This window comes from Leucoraja erinacea, chromosome 7 (assembly GCF_028641065.1).
Source record: "Leucoraja erinacea ecotype New England chromosome 7, Leri_hhj_1, whole genome shotgun sequence".
NCBI lineage: Eukaryota > Metazoa > Chordata > Chondrichthyes > Rajiformes > Rajidae > Leucoraja > Leucoraja erinaceus.
Genome location: NC_073383.1, coordinates 25,953,139 through 25,973,420, shown reverse-complemented (window position 1 = coordinate 25,973,420; position 20,282 = coordinate 25,953,139). Strand labels below are relative to the sequence as shown.

Sequence of the window (20,282 nt, the reverse complement as noted above, 5' to 3'; positions counted from 1 at the left end):
TCCTTGTTAGATCAGTTTGGAACATTCTCTGGCTATAAACTAAACCTCCTACTTTAAAAAACGAATGCTTTCCCATCAACCTAGCCCTACAGATTCCTGCCCTTTCCCATATCTCAAGAAGGTTTTGTATATTTAGGAATACATATTACCCGCTCTTTCACATCCTTGTTTGAAGCTAACTATACGCCTCAAGTTAGCCAAATGAAGGCTGACTTTGAGAGATGGCGTATCCTACCTCTAACTATGGCTGGGAGAGTGCAGTCGGTGAAGATGACTGTACTTCCCAGATTTCTTTACTAGTTCCAATGTTTGCCGGTCTTCCTATCCAAGTCAATTTTTAACTCAGTTAGCCAATCTATAACCTCCTTTATATGGGGTAACAAGGTTTCAAGGGTCAATAAGTGAACTCTCCAAAGAGGTCGTGAAATAGGTGGACTGGGCCTTCCGAGCTTTATTCATTATTACTGGGCATCCAATATCCAAAAGATATTATTCTGGCTCCACCGACCAGCGTCCTTGGTGTTTTTTTGACATCTGACAATAATCTGTTCGGTAAGAGAAAGTTTTATAGCAATTATGTTGCTTTGAATTGAATTGAATTGAATTCAAGATGGCGGCGCTGCCTTAGCTTGCCTGCAGTCCGTCTGTTTTTTCTTTTTTTTTTGTTCTTTTGTCCTGTTTTAGTTAATTTTGGTTTATTAGGTTGTGTATCTGTGTGGGGGGGGGGGGGTGAGAGAAACATGTTTTTGGTCTCTTCCTTCGGATTGGATGCGACTTTTCTTGTCCTATCCCCCACCTCCGTCTCCGTCTGCGCCGAGGCCTAATGGCGGAGCTGGCGGCCTCGGGGCTGTGGCAGCGTTCCAGCGGCAGCGGCGACTCGACTTCGGAGCTATGGCGACGTTCCGGCGGCAGCGGCGACTCGACCGGAGCTGCGGCAGCGTTCCAGCGGCGGCAACTCGACTTCGGAGCTGGAGCGGCGTTCAGACGGCGGCGACCAGACTTCGGAGACTCGGCCACGGGCCCAGTGGACAACATCGTCGGGAGCTCGCAGGTCACAGGTTGGTGAGCTGTTTTTCCAGAGCTCCCGCAACAACAGCTTCGTCTGCTGGACTGGAGGGCGGCAGCTTCGGCAGCTTTGACCACCCTGGGCTGCGGAGTGTGAACTGGCCCGTTCGTGGTGCTTGGATTCAGCCGCGGGACTGACTTACTTACCATCACCCGGCGGGGTCACAACATCTGAAGCCTGGATCGCCTCGGCGCAGAGGGAGAACAAGGAGGGAAGAGACAGACACTTTAAGACTTTTGCCTTCCATCACAGTGAACTCACTGTGGTGGATGTTAAATTTGTGTTTATTGTGTGTTTTTGATATTTATTATTATATGTATGACTGCAAAAATGTTGTTGAGACCGAAAGGTCTGAATGACAATAGAGGATAATTCAATTCAATTCAATTCAATTCAATACAGACTGGTGTCTGCTTGAGTCACAGTCTTGTTATTCCTCGTCTCTCCCAGCTTTAGTATATTCCTCCTTGCCATTGAAACCCTCTCAATTTACGTCCAACCCTGTCGTACTATCCACCATCGAAATTTTAAATCAATTTTGTTGTCATTATAAGTTTACATCAGCTTCAGTTCTGGGTCCCATTCACAGTAACCATTTATTTCCCCCTCCACACTTGACTCAACCTTTAGACAGTGGGGTTTGAATGGTCTTATGTGCATTAAGGATTTTTATACTGACAACGTATTTGATAGTTTTGACAGCCTACACAGAAAACATGGCCACCCACATAATCATTTATTTAAATATCTTCAAGTCCGCCACTTTGCCATGAAAAAAATTCCCTCTTTTCCTGATCTCCCGCCTGTCACAGTGTTGGATAAACTCACTCTTACCTTTGCAAATAAAGGACTGAACTCTGTAGTATATTCTCAACTGATGTCTTTAGGAGATCAAAACCTGAACAAAGTTAAAACTAGGTGGGAGGACGACCTTGCTATAGATCTGTCTGAGGAATGCTGGACAGAAGCACTGAAAAGAGTTCATTCCTCGTCATCATGTGCTAGATTGGGGCTCATACTGTTCAAAGTTTTACACAGGATTCATTTAAACAAAGCCAGGCTTGCTGCAAAGCCAGGGGACAGACGTTGGCTGTGACAGGTGCTCCTTCTCTCCAGCCAATCTAGCTCATGCATTCTGGTCTTGCCCCAAACTTGGTAACTACTGGGCAGTGGTTTTCAAAACCATCAGTGAAGTCCTTGGGATGACAGTGAGACCTTGCCCGCTTGTAGCTGTATTTGGTGTAGCAGATAAAACCTTGGGTTTAAATACAACCCAGTCTGATATCATTACATTTACATCACTTTTGGCCCATAGGAGAATCTGGCTAGTCTGGAAATCTACCACTCCTCCATCTGCTGCTGCTTGGCTGGAAGAAGTAATTTTTTTTTAAGGCTAGAAAATATTAAATTCACATTGAGGGAGTCTGTGAAAAAGTTTTATTTGAAATGGGAACCTTTTTTATCATAACTTGAGGGTCTAAAGGAACCACCTATTCACGGAGGGCACTTGACAATAGGTGGGGATCCTCCTTGATTCTATTTTGTTACTTTATTATTGTTAAAATGTGCATTTATATATGTGATATGTTTGTATTGTGAACACATTAGCTGCCAAAGGGTGTTTAGGGAGGGTAGGTAAGGGTTATTTTGTTATTATATATAAAAAACAAAATGGAGGGAAATGTAATGCACTACGTCGGATGTACTGTATATTTTTTCCTCCAATAAAAAAAAATTTAGTAAGTATGTAGAGATTTATAAATGTTGACTGAAACGGTAGTGATGGGTAATAAAAGTGATCATAAACACAGACTAAATTATAAGGAAAAACTGAAAAAGCATGATGAGCATCATTATTAGATCAAATTATTTCTAATTACTTCAACACAGACCCCCATCTCTGATTCAGCCCAGCAGTCCCAAGATTTAGCTTTACACCTTGATGTAATACTATCCTGATATTCTGGGGGGTTTTTTGGCTCAATTTTGAGATATAAAGTGTTGCAGTCTTTGGTAGGATGAACAAGAACCTCTTCATTGCAGAGTGGTTGGTGTAGGGGGGGGAGGGTGCAAACACCAGACAGGAGAAGGTCAATGTTGTTGATGGGAGCTGGTACCAACAAGTGTCTGAATGCAGCCTGGGTGGAGTGCTAATCAATGAGAAAACCGTTGGCAGTTTGATAAAGGATAGTGTGCATTAATGAGAGATGGCTTGGTTCATATAAGGTTAATAACATTTGATCTGAACTGAAGGGGAGTTTGGAGATGGCATTGGCTTTTTCACTTTGTCATCTCTCCATTGTTTGCTGGTGAAAAGATTAGAGTTCTATACCTGAGAGCAGTCTGGGAGAATTAGCATAAAATCATATTTAATAAGTACGTTTATTGATATCCTAGAAGCCTCATTTACTGAGGAGTAATCATACAATTAAAAAACAAAAATGAACATAATCATTCATTGGAATCTAGTGATGTTGTTTTTTATCTAAAATATAATGAAATATCTCTGCATGCTTCTGTTTCAGCAAGGTCCATTGGTTAGATTTTTGGTGCTGAGATGCTGTGCACAAATGGGATGATTCCACTTGAGTTAATAGGATCCAGGGGTAAAATCCTTGTCTGTTTGATTCAGCAGTACATTATTTGAATCACGAACAGATATGCCAAATATTCTAGACAAAGAAATATGTTTCACAGCTCAGACATAATCTAACTTAAAAAACTAGATAATATAACCTTGTATAATTTCTGCAAGTGATTCCAGTTATTGTGTGTTTTGCATCCTAGTTGTAAAGCCTTCTTCGATACCAGTTTTGAAACTTCAATTAAAGTTTTCTTGTCAATGAGAAAGAATGTGCCTATAAATAATTGTAGTGGTTAAATTGTGACTATTGCTTCTTCAGACACCAGAAAAAAAGCAATCCGACTCTTCAAGAGGAAGGAAGCGAAAAGCAGACACCCAGGGCGATAATAGCCAAGGTAAGAGACATGGCAAAACAGAGGTTGTACATGTGCAGTGATGCACTCATATCAGTATTTCTTGAAATTTCCAATCTCCACCAACAGTGCAGAAACAGTTCCTTTGACCCACCGAGTCTGCGCCGACCAGAAATCCCTGCATATTAACACTATCCTACCCACACTAGGGGCAATTTACAATTATACCAAGCCAATTAACCTACAATCCTGTAGATCTTTGGAGTGTGGGAGGAAACCGGAGATCCCGGAGAAATCCCATGCAGGTCATAGTGAAAATGTACAAACTCTGTACAGACAAGCACCCGTAGTCAGGATCGAACCCGAGTATCTGGCGCTGTAAAGTGGCAACTCTACCACTCCGCCTCTGTGCCATCCATGTGATATCTACCTACATTAGAGAAAGCAAACAAAGATTCCAACCTGTGGAACATTTCTGTTCCTTGGGACATTGGTGACAAAGCGAACGTTTTCTATCACTTTAATTCTCCTCCAGCATTTACCAGCTGCACGCCTGGGACTTTTATGCATGCATACTCAAAAAGCAATGCCTTAACATATCATTAGTTGGAGCTGTATGTTTCCCTACACTCAACAGCAGGATTCCACATTTAACATTTCTAATTTAGCTTTACTTACATTTTTCATTCAAAAATAAATCTTCATTTTAATTATTTTTAAGTGTGTAAAACCCTGACAGCTTTGAAACCCAGAGGAATTCTGCAACATTTTAACTTTCAAAGGCTCTTGGGGAACCTGTTGTGTGCCTGTTGCACGGTTTGAAACCTCTGCACGTCCCAGATGTTTCAAGTCAACATGGTTGGCTTTCTGCATCCAGGTTGGGAAGATTTTGGTGTGGCATGCCAAAGTTAGTAAAGTCCTGGTTGCTATCTACCAGAGGAAAAGTTCTATACTTAAATCCCACACTTGCTGCATTCCATCATTATCCAGTTACACAAATTATTTTATAGTTTTTCCCAATTTTAACCATTTCCTGTAATAACATAAGTTTGTGCTCCATTGTCCTGACAGTACCAGATTAAAAACAAATTATTGCATAATTATCAATGTAAATCCTGACAGAGTTTATAGTCAATGTACTTTTTTTCCCCTTCTTACCTTCATGTAATTCGTGTTGCTTGGAAGAGCATTGCTTGTTGGAAGGGGTTATCTTCCTATGCAGCAATGCTCAGGGATAGAGCAGCTACCTGACAATTCTAGAGACCCGGGTTGATTCCAATCTCTGGCGATTTGCATTTGTGGAGTTTGTATCCAACAAACCTATGACCATGTAGGTTTTTCCAGGTTGTACCAGTTTCATCCCATGTTCCAAAGATGTGCCGGTCGGCAGAATAATTTACTGATGGGTAGAATTTGCTGGGAGTTGATGTAGAGAGGAAAACACAATCAAATTGATGTGGGATTAGTGCAGATTGGTGGTGTTTGCTGACATCTCCTGCCACTCATTTCAACAGTCTTGTATCCCTCCGCAAGGAAGCCTTCATTATTCCAATCCCCAAGAAAAAAAAAGGATCTGCCTCAATGACTAACATCGACCATAATGAAGTGCTTTGAAAGATTGGCAATGGTCCACACTTAGGCCAGTCTTCTGGACACTCTGGACCCCCTTTAATTTGTGTACAGAAAAATCAAGTCTATAGATGATGCCAATTCTCTTACACTACATTCAGCCCTGGATGACCTTGACAATAAGAATACTAATGTAAGGATGCTGTTCATTGACAGCTCTGCCATCAACACCACAATACAGAATAAGCTCATCACTAAACTTCTGGTTCTCCTTGGGATCTCCATGTGCAACTGGCTTCTGGACATACTGCTCGGCAGACCTCAGCCAGTTAAAATTGGACATAACCTGTCTCTACCATGACCCTCGACACTGGTGCCTCTTACAGTTGTGTCAGTCGTACGCTCAACTCACTGTAAACCCACTCCTGTGTGGCCAAGTAGAGCATCAAAATGTATCTTTTAAGTTTGCTGATGATACCACGGTTTGTTGACTGGATTTACAACAACGACGAGACAAAGTACAGGAAAGAGAATGAGAACTTAGTGTCATGGTTCCAGGTCAACAATCTGGCCTTTTGCATCAACAAGACAAAGGAATTGGTTGTTGACTTAAGGAACTGAGGCGATGAACTCAACCCTGTCCTCATCAACTGAGCTGCTGTAGAGATAGTTAACATATTCAAGTTCGTATGCATGTGTAGCACCAACAGTGTAACCTAGTCACTTCACACTGGCACAATGTTTAATAAAGCATATCAGTATGTTTACTTGCTCATGCCATCTGAGAAGATTCAACATGTCCATGATGATTCTCTGAACCCACTGATGTGCAACAGGAGGTTTCTTGATGGGATGCATCTCATCTTGGTACGACAGCTGTTTTTTTGATAGCCTGATCCTGCAGAGGATCCTGTGGTGTACACAGCCCAGTGCATCACTTCCTTTCGTCCAATCCATCTTCACAATGCATTACATCAGGAAGGCTGAAGTATCCTCATGATTGCCTGGCATCCATGCCATTCGTTTTTCTCTTATTTGCCTTCTGGGTTAAGATGCAGGAGGTTGTAAGATCAAATATACAAACAGGAACAGATTCTTCCCCTCTCTATCTGACACCTGAGCCAATCACCTCTTTCACACTGCATTCTTTGAGATATTGCCATGTACTCCTATCCTTACCTCTGCTTCATTAGGTTATTCCATTATTGCACTTTAATATTCTTTTGCTCTACTCTTTTTTACACTACAGTCTTGCACCATTCTGCTGTTTTGTACTATATTTATTGTTGTATTTAGCATTACTAGATCATATTGTTTACTCTGAGCTTCATGTGAACAAATCATTTTATAGAGCCCTGATGTATGTGGTAAACTAATCTCCAATATTCCAATTTTATGTTGCAAAATTTATTTCACGCCCTCTTGAGAAAGACGCACAGGAAAGATTTTGACACATATTCTTATGTTTTTTTTTGTTAAATGTGCGTTCGATTTAAAGCAGAGTAAATAGGCATCTGATGCGGAATGTGGTCCAAGATCTGTCCTCAAATAAAGTTTGTTAATTCACAACAGATAAATGTTGGTCTTGCATGCGATACCCAGATACTTACATATGACACATTACATCATCAGAGAATAACAATGGGGTGAACGTTTTGCTTTCATAGCATATGTATTATCTTGTAATTTTCTTTTAAAATATGTACATTTCTAAAATGGTAAACTATGGTGTTTAAAATTATTCGGTTATATTTTAAAATCCATGTAAAAAGGACAATGCTTGCATAATCAATTAGAGACAGTGGTTCACGCTCTTCTCTTATTCCAATCCACAGAACTATTCCTTATCCATGTACAAGGCATTTCCATCTCCAAGCTAGTGTTATAGTTGCAACATTATTGGGTTCATGGTGATGTCTTTTAATCTACATGAGATTTCTTAACATTTAAAATGTTTACATTCAAGTTAAGTGCTTTTTAAAAATATATATATGTCCTGAATGTTGTTTTTCCTCCCCTCAGTGCTCTAATTTTGCAGGTTAAATTGCAGGCAGATTTGGATGATTTTGTAATGACATTATTATAATACACTGCATTTCTAAGTGTGATCAATTCAGCTAGTAACAGTCTGCAGAATTATCTTTGAGACTGCATACTGCAATGAATCCTGAAAATATATAAAATATACTGCTCGATTTTGCAGATAGTTGATTAAGTATAAAAGGAGTTGCATTTAGCATATTGAACTCCATTGAACAGGTTTATATTAACTAACATCAATTTGTAAGCTTAACAAAGCATATTGTAATAGCTTTCCATGCATCTATCTTGATTTTTTTTTGTGCAATGGACCATGAGTCCTGTAAACTTATTTTCTGCAGAATTTGGTCATTTGTAAAGGATTAAAGAAATAACTCAAGATAATTTCACTTGGCAGTATTTATACAATCTGATTTTTTTTTCTTTGTTCAGGTAAAACCGGTGCAAGAGGACATAAAATTAGTGACTATTTTGATGTAAGATCATTTATATATCATAGCCTAGTCAAAGATTTACAATTTTGATTTATTTCATAAATTAAAATTCATCCATGTAAAAACAAATAATAATAATAATGTTACTGATATATATTTTAATTGTAGGATTTTGTTTTGCTAGTTACAGTAAAATTCTTGGCATGATTCGCCAATTGTTTCATTTTAAACTTGATTAATTTGCTCAAATTATTTCCTGTAGTGATTTTCTTCACTATTTTGAAATCGTTGTTCAAAAAGTGCTGCAATAATGCCATGATGTTCCTTCAATTTTCTCAGTATACAGGTGGTAATGGCACCAGTCCTGTACGAGGTGTACCACCTGCAATTCGATCTCCCCAGAATTCCTTCCCTCACTCTGCCACCTCTTCTGTAAGTTTGCAAGTTCTTCATTCTTTAGCTGTAAGTAAGGCTGGATACTCTTGCTGTGATCTGTTTCCATTTTTCTAGTTTTTGGGTAGAGGAAAGGTAACTGATTTTGATATTTGAGGGCCATATCCCCATATAAATCACCACGCACAAAATTGAATGATAAGTGGGAGTTAGACATCTGCACAAATTGGAAAGTCAGAAATTTACAGGTTTACAGGTGATTTTTGACATTTTCTTTTGTAGTTCATGTGAAGTAGCTATGTTGCAGAAGCAAAGTGTTATGGATGCCCTTGAGATGGTATTATTCAGTTTGATTTTGCAATAATGGATAGAGTTGGTCTCTAATTTAGACGTGACACCCTTCATTCAGTCTGAAGCAATGTTTCATAAAATAGTGAGAAACCTCAATGCCAGCTCATTGAACCTTGTAAAGTCCAGACAGGGATGTTTAGATGCCAGAAAGAGGTTCCCAATGGTGGAGAAATCCAGAATTAGGTGTCACAGCCTAAAGAGCACACCATTTTCGAATGAGACATTACTTCATCCAAAGATTGGTGAAATTGTGGAATTCTCTTCCATAAAGGCTGTTGAGGTTAAAGCATTAACTGTATTCAAGGAGTTAAATATAGTTGATTTTGCATTCAAGGAGTTAAATATAGTTGTATGGCTAAGGAGATCAGGGGAGAAAACAGGAAAAGATCACTGAATTTGGATGATCAATCATTATTATATTGAACGGTAAGTCGGGCACAAAGGACAAACTGGCCAGTTCTGATGCAAACGAAGAAAGTAGGTTACCTGAAATTATTGAATTTGATATTCAGTCCACAAGGCCCGCCAGATGGAAAAGGAGGTGCTGCTTACTTCAATGTTACATCCAGCATCATAACAGTGCAGGAGACATCAGTAACTGAACAAAGGTGCCCCACAAAGCAGTTGCCCAATCTGTGTTTGGTTTCCCTAATGTATAGACCTCATTGTGAACATACATTGCAGATGGGAATTGAGGGGTTTGATGGTGAAATCTCATTGAAAATTATATAAATTGGGATGATCCTTTGAATATTGGAGGCTGGTGGGTTCAAATGCATGGACCGGGAATCTCCCATCTTGGTCTGGAAAAGAGAGGCTAGAGCTAAAAAGTGGGAATAGATAAGATGCAGTCATGGACTTTGTCAGCAATGGTGGAGGAGTAACTATGCTTGAGGGAAAGGGAATTAGTTTCCTACTCCTGCGTGAAAATTCTTGTCAGCAGAGCAGATATGATGAGATGGAGAATGGAATACGTTTCTTGCAGATGGCTGGTCTTGTTGATACTGCTGGGTATTTGTGGGCTTATAATTAACTTTTTTTCAATTTGGTTGCAGAGCAGGAGAGAAAGTCAGCTGATGGAATTCCAAAGTTTAGGGCAGTCTGATAACATTAACTTTTCATTACAGGTATCTATAGATGCTGCCTGACACAACATTAGAAATGGCAGTTCTTTGAAATGTAAACCTTGTACTGAAAGTCAGGGTAAAGCATAACCCAAATACACTTAATTAGACATTGATAATTTAAATAGGCATATATAGAAATTCTGAAATTGCAACTTTGCTTACATTGAAACATTCAAAGACTCATCAAAACCATCCTGTTTTAATATAGTTTGGCAAAGTTCTTTTATTTTCAACCATTTAACTCTAATTATTCTCGAATGTGTGATTCACATTAAAATCTTTGTGCTTTTTACCTGCCTCTTGGCAATTTTAAGTATAACAACCAGTGTGATACCATAATCCAATCTTATTTTGTTGTAGATTCGGCAGAATAGTCCATCTCCTACTGCACTAGCATTTGCAGACCTCTCTGTTTTACAGCCAAAATTAATTTCTGTCTTCTGCAAGACAACACAGGTAAATGACTTGGACTATAGGTAGGGAATTGTGTTTATTTCTCATAAGAAGCATGATAAGGGGTATAGAATGTGCTGGTACAATGGGGGTATAATGTGATAGAGGGTGAAGTGTCCTTTTGCAATATGCTTTAAGTAAATTTTAGTTTTCCAACTCTGGGACAACACTGTTACTATTTTGGAATTATGTTGTGTTGGGGATAGGGGTTGTTGGGTGGGGGGGGGGGGGGGGGGGGGTGGGTTGGAGCAGGAATTTATGATATTAAAATAATTATATTTGATTGGAATTTTTTTAAGTTAGGATTTCTCTATTGACTTCAACATTTGAGGCTTTTAATTTTTTTTTCTTTCCCCATTGAGTTGCATTTTTCCCCCTCATCTTGATTCAGCTGGTTACATTTTCAAACTTACTTTGTATTTTGACCTACTTTGGGGACGTATTCGTGTCATTGTCTCATTTATCATGAAATTTTAATTTGCCAGGCCAATTAAAGTTTTTTATGGCATTTTAAGATAATTTACTAATTTTAATATATCACAGATTAGTTACAATTAATAGATTAATAATGCAAGGCCCCAAATATTGAAAAATATCTTTTTACAGTTTATATGTTTTGGGCATAATCTGTTATTGTTAATACTTTAATTTTATTTAGACTGAACTTACCATGGGAAAACTGGCTACACTGGAAAGCACTAAGAATCTGGACCTTGAGAAGAAAGAAGGTAGAATAGATGACTTGTTGCGAGTAAGTACTATGGTTAGCAATTTGATCTGCCAAGCTTACTCTTATGCGCTAATTGCAAAAGGCAATACGAGCCAATTGTATTTAAATAATAAGCAAATGTGTACTAATAAATTTAGTTGGTGAATCTAAATGTTGATATGCATGATATAGCTCAGGCACATGCCGTGAGTAATTACTCGGGGTAGGCAATTGGTCGGCTTTAAAAAAAATCTTAAACCGCACATGCGCAGATTGTTCTCCTCTCCGTAAAAATTAAAAATAAAAATAAAGAAAGTAACAATTCAATTTGCCCAAGGCTTCCAAATCTCCGTCATTCTGAATTACTGATTGGGTGGGGGTGGAGGGTGCCGGCAGGTGGAGAGATGGAGGTAAAAACGGGAGCACACCGGGACAAGTTGAATCAGTTGTGATCTTATTGGATGACAATACTAGTTCAAGGGACCAATTGGGAGGGAGAGTTCCTTTCGCAGCGTGTGGGGAGTCTGGCCAAGGGGTAAAGTTGCAGGGAGGGCAGCAGCGTTGAGAAGGAAGGGGTCGGGGATCATGCCCGTAGCCCACTCATTCACTGCTGCCGCGGCGCTCCGGGTGCAGAGCCACCACATCCATCTGAACAGTGAGGGGACCAGCTCAAGAGCAAGGATCATAGAGCGGAGCGGGTCAGCGGGCGATGGATAACAGGGCAGCGGGCAGTGGACACTCCTGTGTCAGCGCGATCAAGGGACCAATTGAGGTTACTCGCGCTGACACATGGAGTAAGCTCCACCGCCCGCTGTCCTGTTATCCATCGCTCCGCTGACCTGCTCTTGAGCTGGTTCCTGGCATGATTCCCGGCATGATCCCCAACCCCCTCCTTCTCAACGCTCCTGCCCTCCCGCAACTTTACTCCTGGCCAGACTCCCCACACGCTGTGAAAGGAACTCTTTCCCCCTCCCAGCGGTGCTGTCCTTTTACAGCCGCTTCCCACTTTACAGTCGTTTGCGCAGTCCACGGTGCAAAGGCAGAATTACAACTGCCTTTCAGCTGCCCTTGTCGTGAAGCCTGGAAGCAGCGTCAACGGCACGTGGGCTGCACAGACTTTCGCGTATTACATGTACTGCACATGAAAGGCACGGAGAATTATGCCTACCTAAGAGATCAAGATGTAGTAGCTATATCAGGCACGTGCCGTCAGGGTAGGCAAGGTAGGCACTGCCTCCCCTGACTAAAATTATAAAATGATAATTAAATATAAATAGTAAAGGTACGGGAGAATTATGCCTACCTAAGAGATTGATTTTAGTCAGGGGAGGCAGTGCCTCCCTTGCCTACCCTGACGGCACTTGCCTGATTTAGCTATTACATCGTGATATTAGTGATACTAATTTCCCATATAATTAACAGAATTTCCAAAATATGAACAGATTGGTACTGTTAAAACATTGGATCATGTTGATGATACATAATTAGATGTACTTTCTAATGCTTGGGGAATTAAAATCAGGTAATTTACATTTTATGAAAAATTCTCAAATATTGAAGTTGAAAACATTGTAATTGACCTTGCTTTTGTATAGTAAATGCAAAATTTAATAAATGTAGCTTTCCAGATCTGAAGTCAGATTATTGACAAATTGTTTAATGCTCAAAAAATGGAAGTAATGATATGAAGTAGCATCTTCTGTCTGTTCTAGCATCTTCTGAACAGTTTTAACTTCTGTGCTTTTTGGTACTAGCACTAAATTCAAAATTGGTTTTTACGAAGTGAAATATTTTTCTTGGTTCCCTTCAAATTTAATTAATTGAAATTTATTCATCACCGTTATTTATGCATTTGTAAATATTGTGTACTTGAGTACAAATTGGTAAAGATGGGATTAATTTAATCACATTTTCAAAGCATCCAATAAGAGGAAGTTCCTCCGTTTCTTGCTAAACTACAACAGCATCCACATTTCAATACATTTTAAGTTAGGCAGGTGGTTAGATAATTGCATTTGCTAAATTTAAAATTTTATAATTTGCAATTGTTGTGCAAATTATAAATGTAATTGTGTTTGTAAACATTTACTGTACATTGCCCTTTGCATAATGAGTATTTTTAATATTGAATATTTTGACAGGCCAAATGTGTCTTTTTAATATTTAATATTGAATATTTTGACAGGCCAATTGTGATCTAAGGAGGCAGATAGATGAACAGCAAAAGCTCCTTGAAAAGTACAAAGAACGGTTAAACAAGTGTATGACAATGAGTAAAAAGTTGCTGATTGAAAAGGTTAGAATCATAACTTTACAGTTTGTTTTAAGACCACTGGAACAGAAAAAAGCCATTCAGTTTATGAAGCGTTCTACTGTTCAGTTAATTCATGATGATTTTTGTCTCTATCGCTTTGGTTCCTTGCCTTGTAAAATCTTTGGCTCTCATTTTCAGTTTTGAAGTTTTTCGGTTGATCTTGGACAGGGAGATCATTCCAGATTCCAAAAAACGAAACAATACATCCTTGAATTATACTGAACTAGTTTTAGGTCTATGGTCTATCTTCGGTACAAACCAGCATCTGCATTTCCTTCCTAAACAATGGGAACTTGTTTTGGACCTCCCCCCTCCAGAGGAAATGGTTTCTTATTAACAACTCTATCAGATACTTGATTCGTCTGAAGTAATTCAATTAAAGCCTCATCTTAATTTTCTATACTCTAGTGTGAAAGAATCTTGTCTATGCAACTCTTTCCTCTTAATTTAACTATTTTTGTCCCAAATTGAACTTGGTGAATTTGAAATTCATCTATCCATTGTCATCATTTTCTTCCTGTGTGCGTGATTCAGAACTGAAGAGATTTAACGAGATTTGTTCAAGTAAAGTGTCATTTCCACTTGTTGCATCCAGTCCCTTTGTTTGTTTTGAGCGGGTCCAACAATTTTTGGTTATTTCTGCACATAGTCCCAAAATTGGCCTACTCAGCTAAGCTACTTTCACGGTTCTCGGCTTCTTACCTGGGTCTAAATAAATAACATCAGTTCTCCATACTGAATATCTATTACAACTGTGCCCATCTCTGCATTTAAAATAATATATCTTGAGTCTTTTTACTGTTATTATACTGTTATTGTTATAAAGAATTATTAATCATCTAAAGTATCATGATTTACTGTCTTTTTTGAATTTTCCTATGTTCTAAACATTGCAGAAAATAGAATAGAATAGAATTACCTTTATTGTCAAGTTTCCCACAATTATCTAACTTTGGTGAAATAAAGTACTGCCATATGTATATATTTGTTTTGGTTTATGGCCATTTCTCATTAAATTTGACAGAAGGTAGCTGGATTTGTCTGATTTCTTTATCCAGAGTTTTGATCTTGGTTGCAGTACGTTCATCATGTTGACCATTTACTGAGAGTGTGAAAATATTTGTTTTGCTGGAAGTGATTAAATGTTATTTGTTTTATGTATGACTATGACAGCACTTTTAAACTCAGTTAAAACTGAGTTTAAAAAACTTTTAAATTCAGTTTTATCAGCAATCATGTTTGTGACATGATTTAAATAAGCTAGCAAAAAATGTTGGAAGAAAAACATAATTTATTGAAAATGGATTGTTGTGTTTTAGAGTAAGCAGGAGAAGCAATCCAGCAGAGAGAAGAGCATGCAGGACAGATTACGTCTGGGGCATTTCACGACAGTTCGACATGGTGCTTCATTCACGGAGCAGTGGACTGATGGCTATGCTTTTCAGAATCTTGTAAAGTGCGTACATTTTCTTTATCAAACTGCGTTATTTCTTTGCACGCAATTATACATTGTCAGTCTACCACCCATTCCCCTAACATGTGCCTGCACTTTGACTATTACCTTTTTTCCAAGTGTTATCCCCTTCTTGATTGCATATCAAGCGCACTTGTATATTCTACCTAACTTCTTGTTACTTTACCCCTTGTAGAAGGGTAATGTTTAATACTTCACCCCTTACACAAGAAAGACTTTAAAATGGCGTTAAATCCAAACTGAAATTCTCTATCATGTTATTGCTTACCCTCAATGTTTAATATTACGCAAACCGAAAACCATAATAAAATAGGAACAGGAGTAGGCCCCTCAAGTCTGCCCTGCCATTCAATCGAATCATGGCTAATCTGCCACAGGCTTAATAATTTCTTCTGTCCCCGTTCTCCATAATTTATCCTTGTTCCTCAGTCAATCACTTATGCTAGCTATCTTATTTTACACATTCATAATAGCCTTTGCAGTGCGTTTTGCCAGTTGCTAGTTTTACTTGCCAGTTTTCTCCCTTAATCATTTTTTTTCTCACTTTATTACAATTTTTTAGTCTCTTGCTGCAGGTTCTTGTAAAATTCCCAATTTTCCAGTCTATCACGAACCTTGCCATTTTGCATGTTGTAGACTCAGATTTAATATTTACCATAACCTCCTTTGTTAAACATGGCTTGTTAAATTTTCTCATGGGAACACTCTTTCTAATTGCAGCACCTTGGTGGGGGGAGGGGTCTATAGGGTACTCACACCTGTGTCCTCTTTCCCATGCTATTTATTATTTTCAATTAAAGTGAATCTAAGTCACAGTCCAAGTATCTATATCACTAATCAACACCAAGCAGTCACTTTCCTTGTTCAACTACCTCACCTCACGCCTTTAGCTTCTTCTTTTAAAATCTTAAAATAATCTGGAATATTAAGTTCCCAGTCCTGGTTTCCCCACAACTATACCTCTCTTAGATTGAACTCCTTTATTGCTATTTGTGTCTTCAACTCATCTGTCTTATTATAAATGCTGTATGTGTTAGATAAAGAGCCATTACTTTGACCTTTTACAATTTTGCTTACTCTGGATTTCTGCCACCCACTGGTTTAGATTTTCTGGCCCTTCCTGTCATCTTTTTGATTTTCATTTCCTTCTTCACTATCCTCTATAGACAATAGGTGCAGGAGTAGGCCATTCGGCCCTTTGAGCCAGCACCGCCATTCAATGTGATCATGGCTGATCATCCCCAGTCAGTATCCTGTTCCTGCCTTCTCCCCATATCCCCTGACTCTGCTATCTTTAAGCCCTATCTAGCTCTCTCTTGACAGTATCCAGAGAACCGGCCTCCACCGCCCTCTGAGGCAGAGAATTCCACAGACTCACAACTCTCTGCATGAAAAAGTGTTTCCTCATCTCCGTTCTAAATGGCTTACCCCTTATTCTTAAACTGTGGCCCCTGGTTCTGGACTCCCCCAATATCGGGAACATTTTTCCTGCCTCCAGCATGTCCAAATCTTTAATAATCTGGTATGTTTCAATAAGATCCTCTCTCATCCTTCTAAATTCCAGAGTATACATGCCCAGCCGCTCCATTCTCTCAGCATATGACAGTCCCGTCATCCCGGGAATTAACCTTGTAAACCTATGCTGCATTCCCTCAATAGCAAGAATGTCCTTCCTCAAATTAGGGGACCAAAACTGCACACAATACTCCAGGTGTGGTCTCACTAGGGCACTGTACAACTGCAGAAGGACCTCTTTGCTCCTCTCCTCAACTCCTCTTGTTATGAAGGCCAACATGCCATTCACTTTCTTCACTGCCTGTTGTACCTGCATGCTTACTTTCATTGACTGATGAACAAGGATCCCTAGATCCCGTTGAACTTCCCCTTTTCCCAACTTGACACCGTTTAGATATTAATCTGCCTTTCCTGTTTGTGCTACCAAAGTGGATAACCTCGCATTTATCCACATCTTTCTTCCTCTTTGGAATAAACTGATCCTGCATCTTCTGTATTATTCCCAGAAATACCTGTCATTGTTGTTCCTCTGTCATCCCTGCTAGGGTATCTTTCCAATCTACTTTGGCCAGTTCCTCCCTCATGGCTCCATAGTCCCCTTTGTTCAAAGTAAGTTCCTCCCTCATGGCTCCATAGTGCCCTTTGTTCAACTGTAACACTGACACCTCCGATTTACCCTTCTCCCTCTCAAATTGCAGATTAAAACTGACCATATTATGGTCACTACCTCCTAATGGCTCCTTAACCTCAAGTTCCCTTATCAAATCCGGTTCGTTACACAACACTAAATCCAGAATTGCCTTCTCCCTGGTAGGCTCCAGTACAAGCTGCTCTAAGATTCCATCACGGATGCACTCCATAAACTCGCTTTCTTGGGGTCCAGTACCAACCTGATTTTCCCAGTCTACCTGCATGTTAAAATCTCCCATAACAACCGTAGCATTACCATTACGACATGCCAATTTTAACTCTTGATTCAACTTGCACCCTATATCCAGGCTACTGTTAGGGGGGCCTGTAGATAAGTCCCATTAGGGACTTTTTACCCTTACAATTCCTTAGTTCTATCCATACTGTCTCCACATCTCCTGTTTCAATGTCACCCCTTGCAAGGGACTGAATTTCATTCCTCACCAACAGAGCTACCCCACCCCCTCTGCCCACCTGTCTGTATTTTTGATAGGAGGTATACCCTTGAATATTCAGTTCCCACCCCTGACTGACTTGCAGCCATGTCTCTGTAATTCCCACAACATCATACTTGCCAATTTCTAACTGAGCCTCAAGCTCGTCCACTTTATTTCTTATACTTTGCGCATTCATATACAACACTTTGACTTTGGTATTCACCTCCCCTCTCCCACCACTCACAATTGGCCCTGACCTTACTCTCTTATCCCTTCTCAAACTTTCCTTCCTATTAATTTGTGAGTCTTTTGTAACTTTTCCTGTACTCACTTCCCCTTTAACTCCATCTTTATACTCCCAATTTGTCAATCCCTCCCCCCCGCTATTTAGTTTAAACCCACCCGTGTAGCCCTAGCAAATCTGCCTGCCAGAATGTCGTTCCCCCTCCAGTTAAGATGAAACCCGTCCCTTTTGTACAGGTCGCCCCTGCCCCAGAACAGAGCCCAGTGGTCTATAAATCTAAATCCTTGCTCCCTGCACCGGCCCCCCAGCCACACATTGAGATCCACTATCTCCCTGATCCTGTCCTCACTAGCACGAGGTGCTGGAAGCAATCCAGCAATAACCACCCTAGAAGTCCTGCTTTTTAGACTTCTTCCTAACTCTCTCTACCAGTCAAGTCAAGTCAATAATTTTATTTCTATAGCTCATTTAAAAACAACTCTCGTGACCAAAATGCTTTACATCAGTGCAGATACTAACATGCTACATACAATGGTACACAGATCTAACAATACATACATACAGCGCTCCCCCAGAGGACCGCAAGAAACGCTTGTGAGTAGAAATAGGTTTTAAGTCTAGAATTAAAGGAGTCAATGGAGGGGGCAGTTCTGATGATTAACATACTACTGCTGTATAATTTAATTTTAATATTTTGCATGCATTTCCCATTGCTAGACCCCCCCCCCTCCCCCACACCTTCAATTGTATGAAAGCCATTATAACATCACTCTATACCTTTGTGAACTCTTTTCACACTGTCACACAGTCTGCACCCTCTCCTTTCACATTTTAACAACAGTTGAAGATTTTAAAAGTATGCTGAAAATCTATAATAAAAACAGAAAATGGTGGAAATGCTCAGTAGGGCAGGCTGCAGTTATGGGTAGAGAAACATACTTAATGTTTCAGATTCAGTATTTTCTGTTCTGATGTTGACAACAGTTAGAGTTTTCCTTGACCTTCATTCGACTGCCAAGAAGAAAATGTTTCAGTACTATATATTCTCTGACAGTTTGAGCAGCACTGAAGGCTCTTGGTACTCACAGAATTTCTTAATGTTTTCATTTTAATGCAGACAACAGGAATGGATAAATCAACAAAGAGAAGAAATAGAAAGACAGAGGAAATTGTTGGCAAAGAGAAAGCCGCCACCAACTCAAAATTTGCAGGCTCCATCAGCAAATCTAGAGATAAAGCAACGCAAAGCTAAAGCTGTAAATGGAGCAGAAAACGATCCATTTGTCAGACCAAACCTTCCACAGTTGTAAGTTCCTTTTAAAATGTCATTAATTGTCTTGTTAGATGAAACTTATATGGTTATATGTTATATGGTTATAGTGGGCAAGCCAAGCAATAAAATATTTAATTGATTGGAAAATTTGTTTACAAAAGTTTATAAATGGCTGAGTAAATTTATCATAAATCTCATCTACATTTTATGATTATCATAAATGTTATGATAATCTTTAGAACAGATTCTAAAGATAATAAGGATTAGCATGAACTGAGAAAGAACAGGAATGTTAAAGGTATTAGCCTTTATTAATCTATATTTAGTTTTAAGATTAAAATTATAATCTTTATGATAAATATATATTTTACATTCTCGTTTGGATGTTTTTTCCATTTATTCGGTAAATGCAGAGCTTCAGCTTATCTTGTGTTTCATTTAAATATTTAGTCAGGTTATTAGAGTTTCAAGTACTGGCAATTGCAGCCTTAGATAGAGATTCCACTACCTATGTAGATCTGATGAAACTGAAGTAAACATGCTGCCCATTTTATGCAATATTATACACCCCTTTGTGTTATTCTGTGCATTGTGTTGATCCCAAGAGGAGGCAAGTCAGATATTCATTTGTAATCATGTCCACCCAGTTAATTGCCAAAGTTGGTACAACAAGGCTACATTTTTCTTGCAGTAGAGCTCTCTCAAGTGAACAGGATGCTCCTGGTCATTCAAGGTGTACTCTGAGTGCTGTGGCATTACCAATACTTGCCAGATGCAACCTAGAATGTTGGAGTCAAAAATGCTTTCTGCTTGCTAAGACTCCACTGAGCAAGTTTTAAAGTATGCACCTCGAAGCCAAAGCGTTACTCCCTGGAAATATTCATTAAATATAACTAACTTACACCAGCACTTTTGTTCTTCTTGCCATTTCCAATCATGGCTGCTGTGTTTCCTCATGGATAGAATACGAGCATCACAGCTAAGAGGTTGAGGATAGCAATGTGCTTTGTAGAGAAATCATCTTCTATTCCACGATCCCACTACTGGCCACATCTTCCCATCTCCACCCCTTTCTGCTTTCCGCAGAGATCGTTCCCTCCGCAACTCCCTGGTCAACTCGTCCCTTCCCACCCAAACCACCCCCTCCCCTGGTACTTTCCCCTGCAACTGCAGGAGATGCAACACCTGTCCCTTTACCTCCCCCCTCGATTCCATCCAAGGAGTCCGACAGTCTTTCCAGATGAGGCAGAGGTTCA

The 20,282-nt window shown here is 39.5% G+C and overlaps 1 protein-coding gene across 1 annotated transcript in view; it reads left to right on the top strand.

Moving 5' to 3' along the window:
- The window catches only part of LOC129698777 (serine/threonine-protein kinase tousled-like 1), a 125,691-nt gene that overhangs the window by 79,297 nt on the left and 26,112 nt on the right, over positions 1-20,282 (top strand). Inside the window, exons 4-11 of the mRNA XM_055638029.1 lie at positions 3,970-4,045; positions 8,045-8,088; positions 8,386-8,478; positions 10,278-10,373; positions 11,029-11,121; positions 13,265-13,375; positions 14,713-14,849; positions 18,871-19,059. Coding sequence (XP_055494004.1) covers positions 3,970-4,045; positions 8,045-8,088; positions 8,386-8,478; positions 10,278-10,373; positions 11,029-11,121; positions 13,265-13,375; positions 14,713-14,849; positions 18,871-19,059 — 839 coding nt within the window. The remainder of the gene's footprint in view (positions 1-3,969; positions 4,046-8,044; positions 8,089-8,385; positions 8,479-10,277; positions 10,374-11,028; positions 11,122-13,264; positions 13,376-14,712; positions 14,850-18,870; positions 19,060-20,282) is intronic.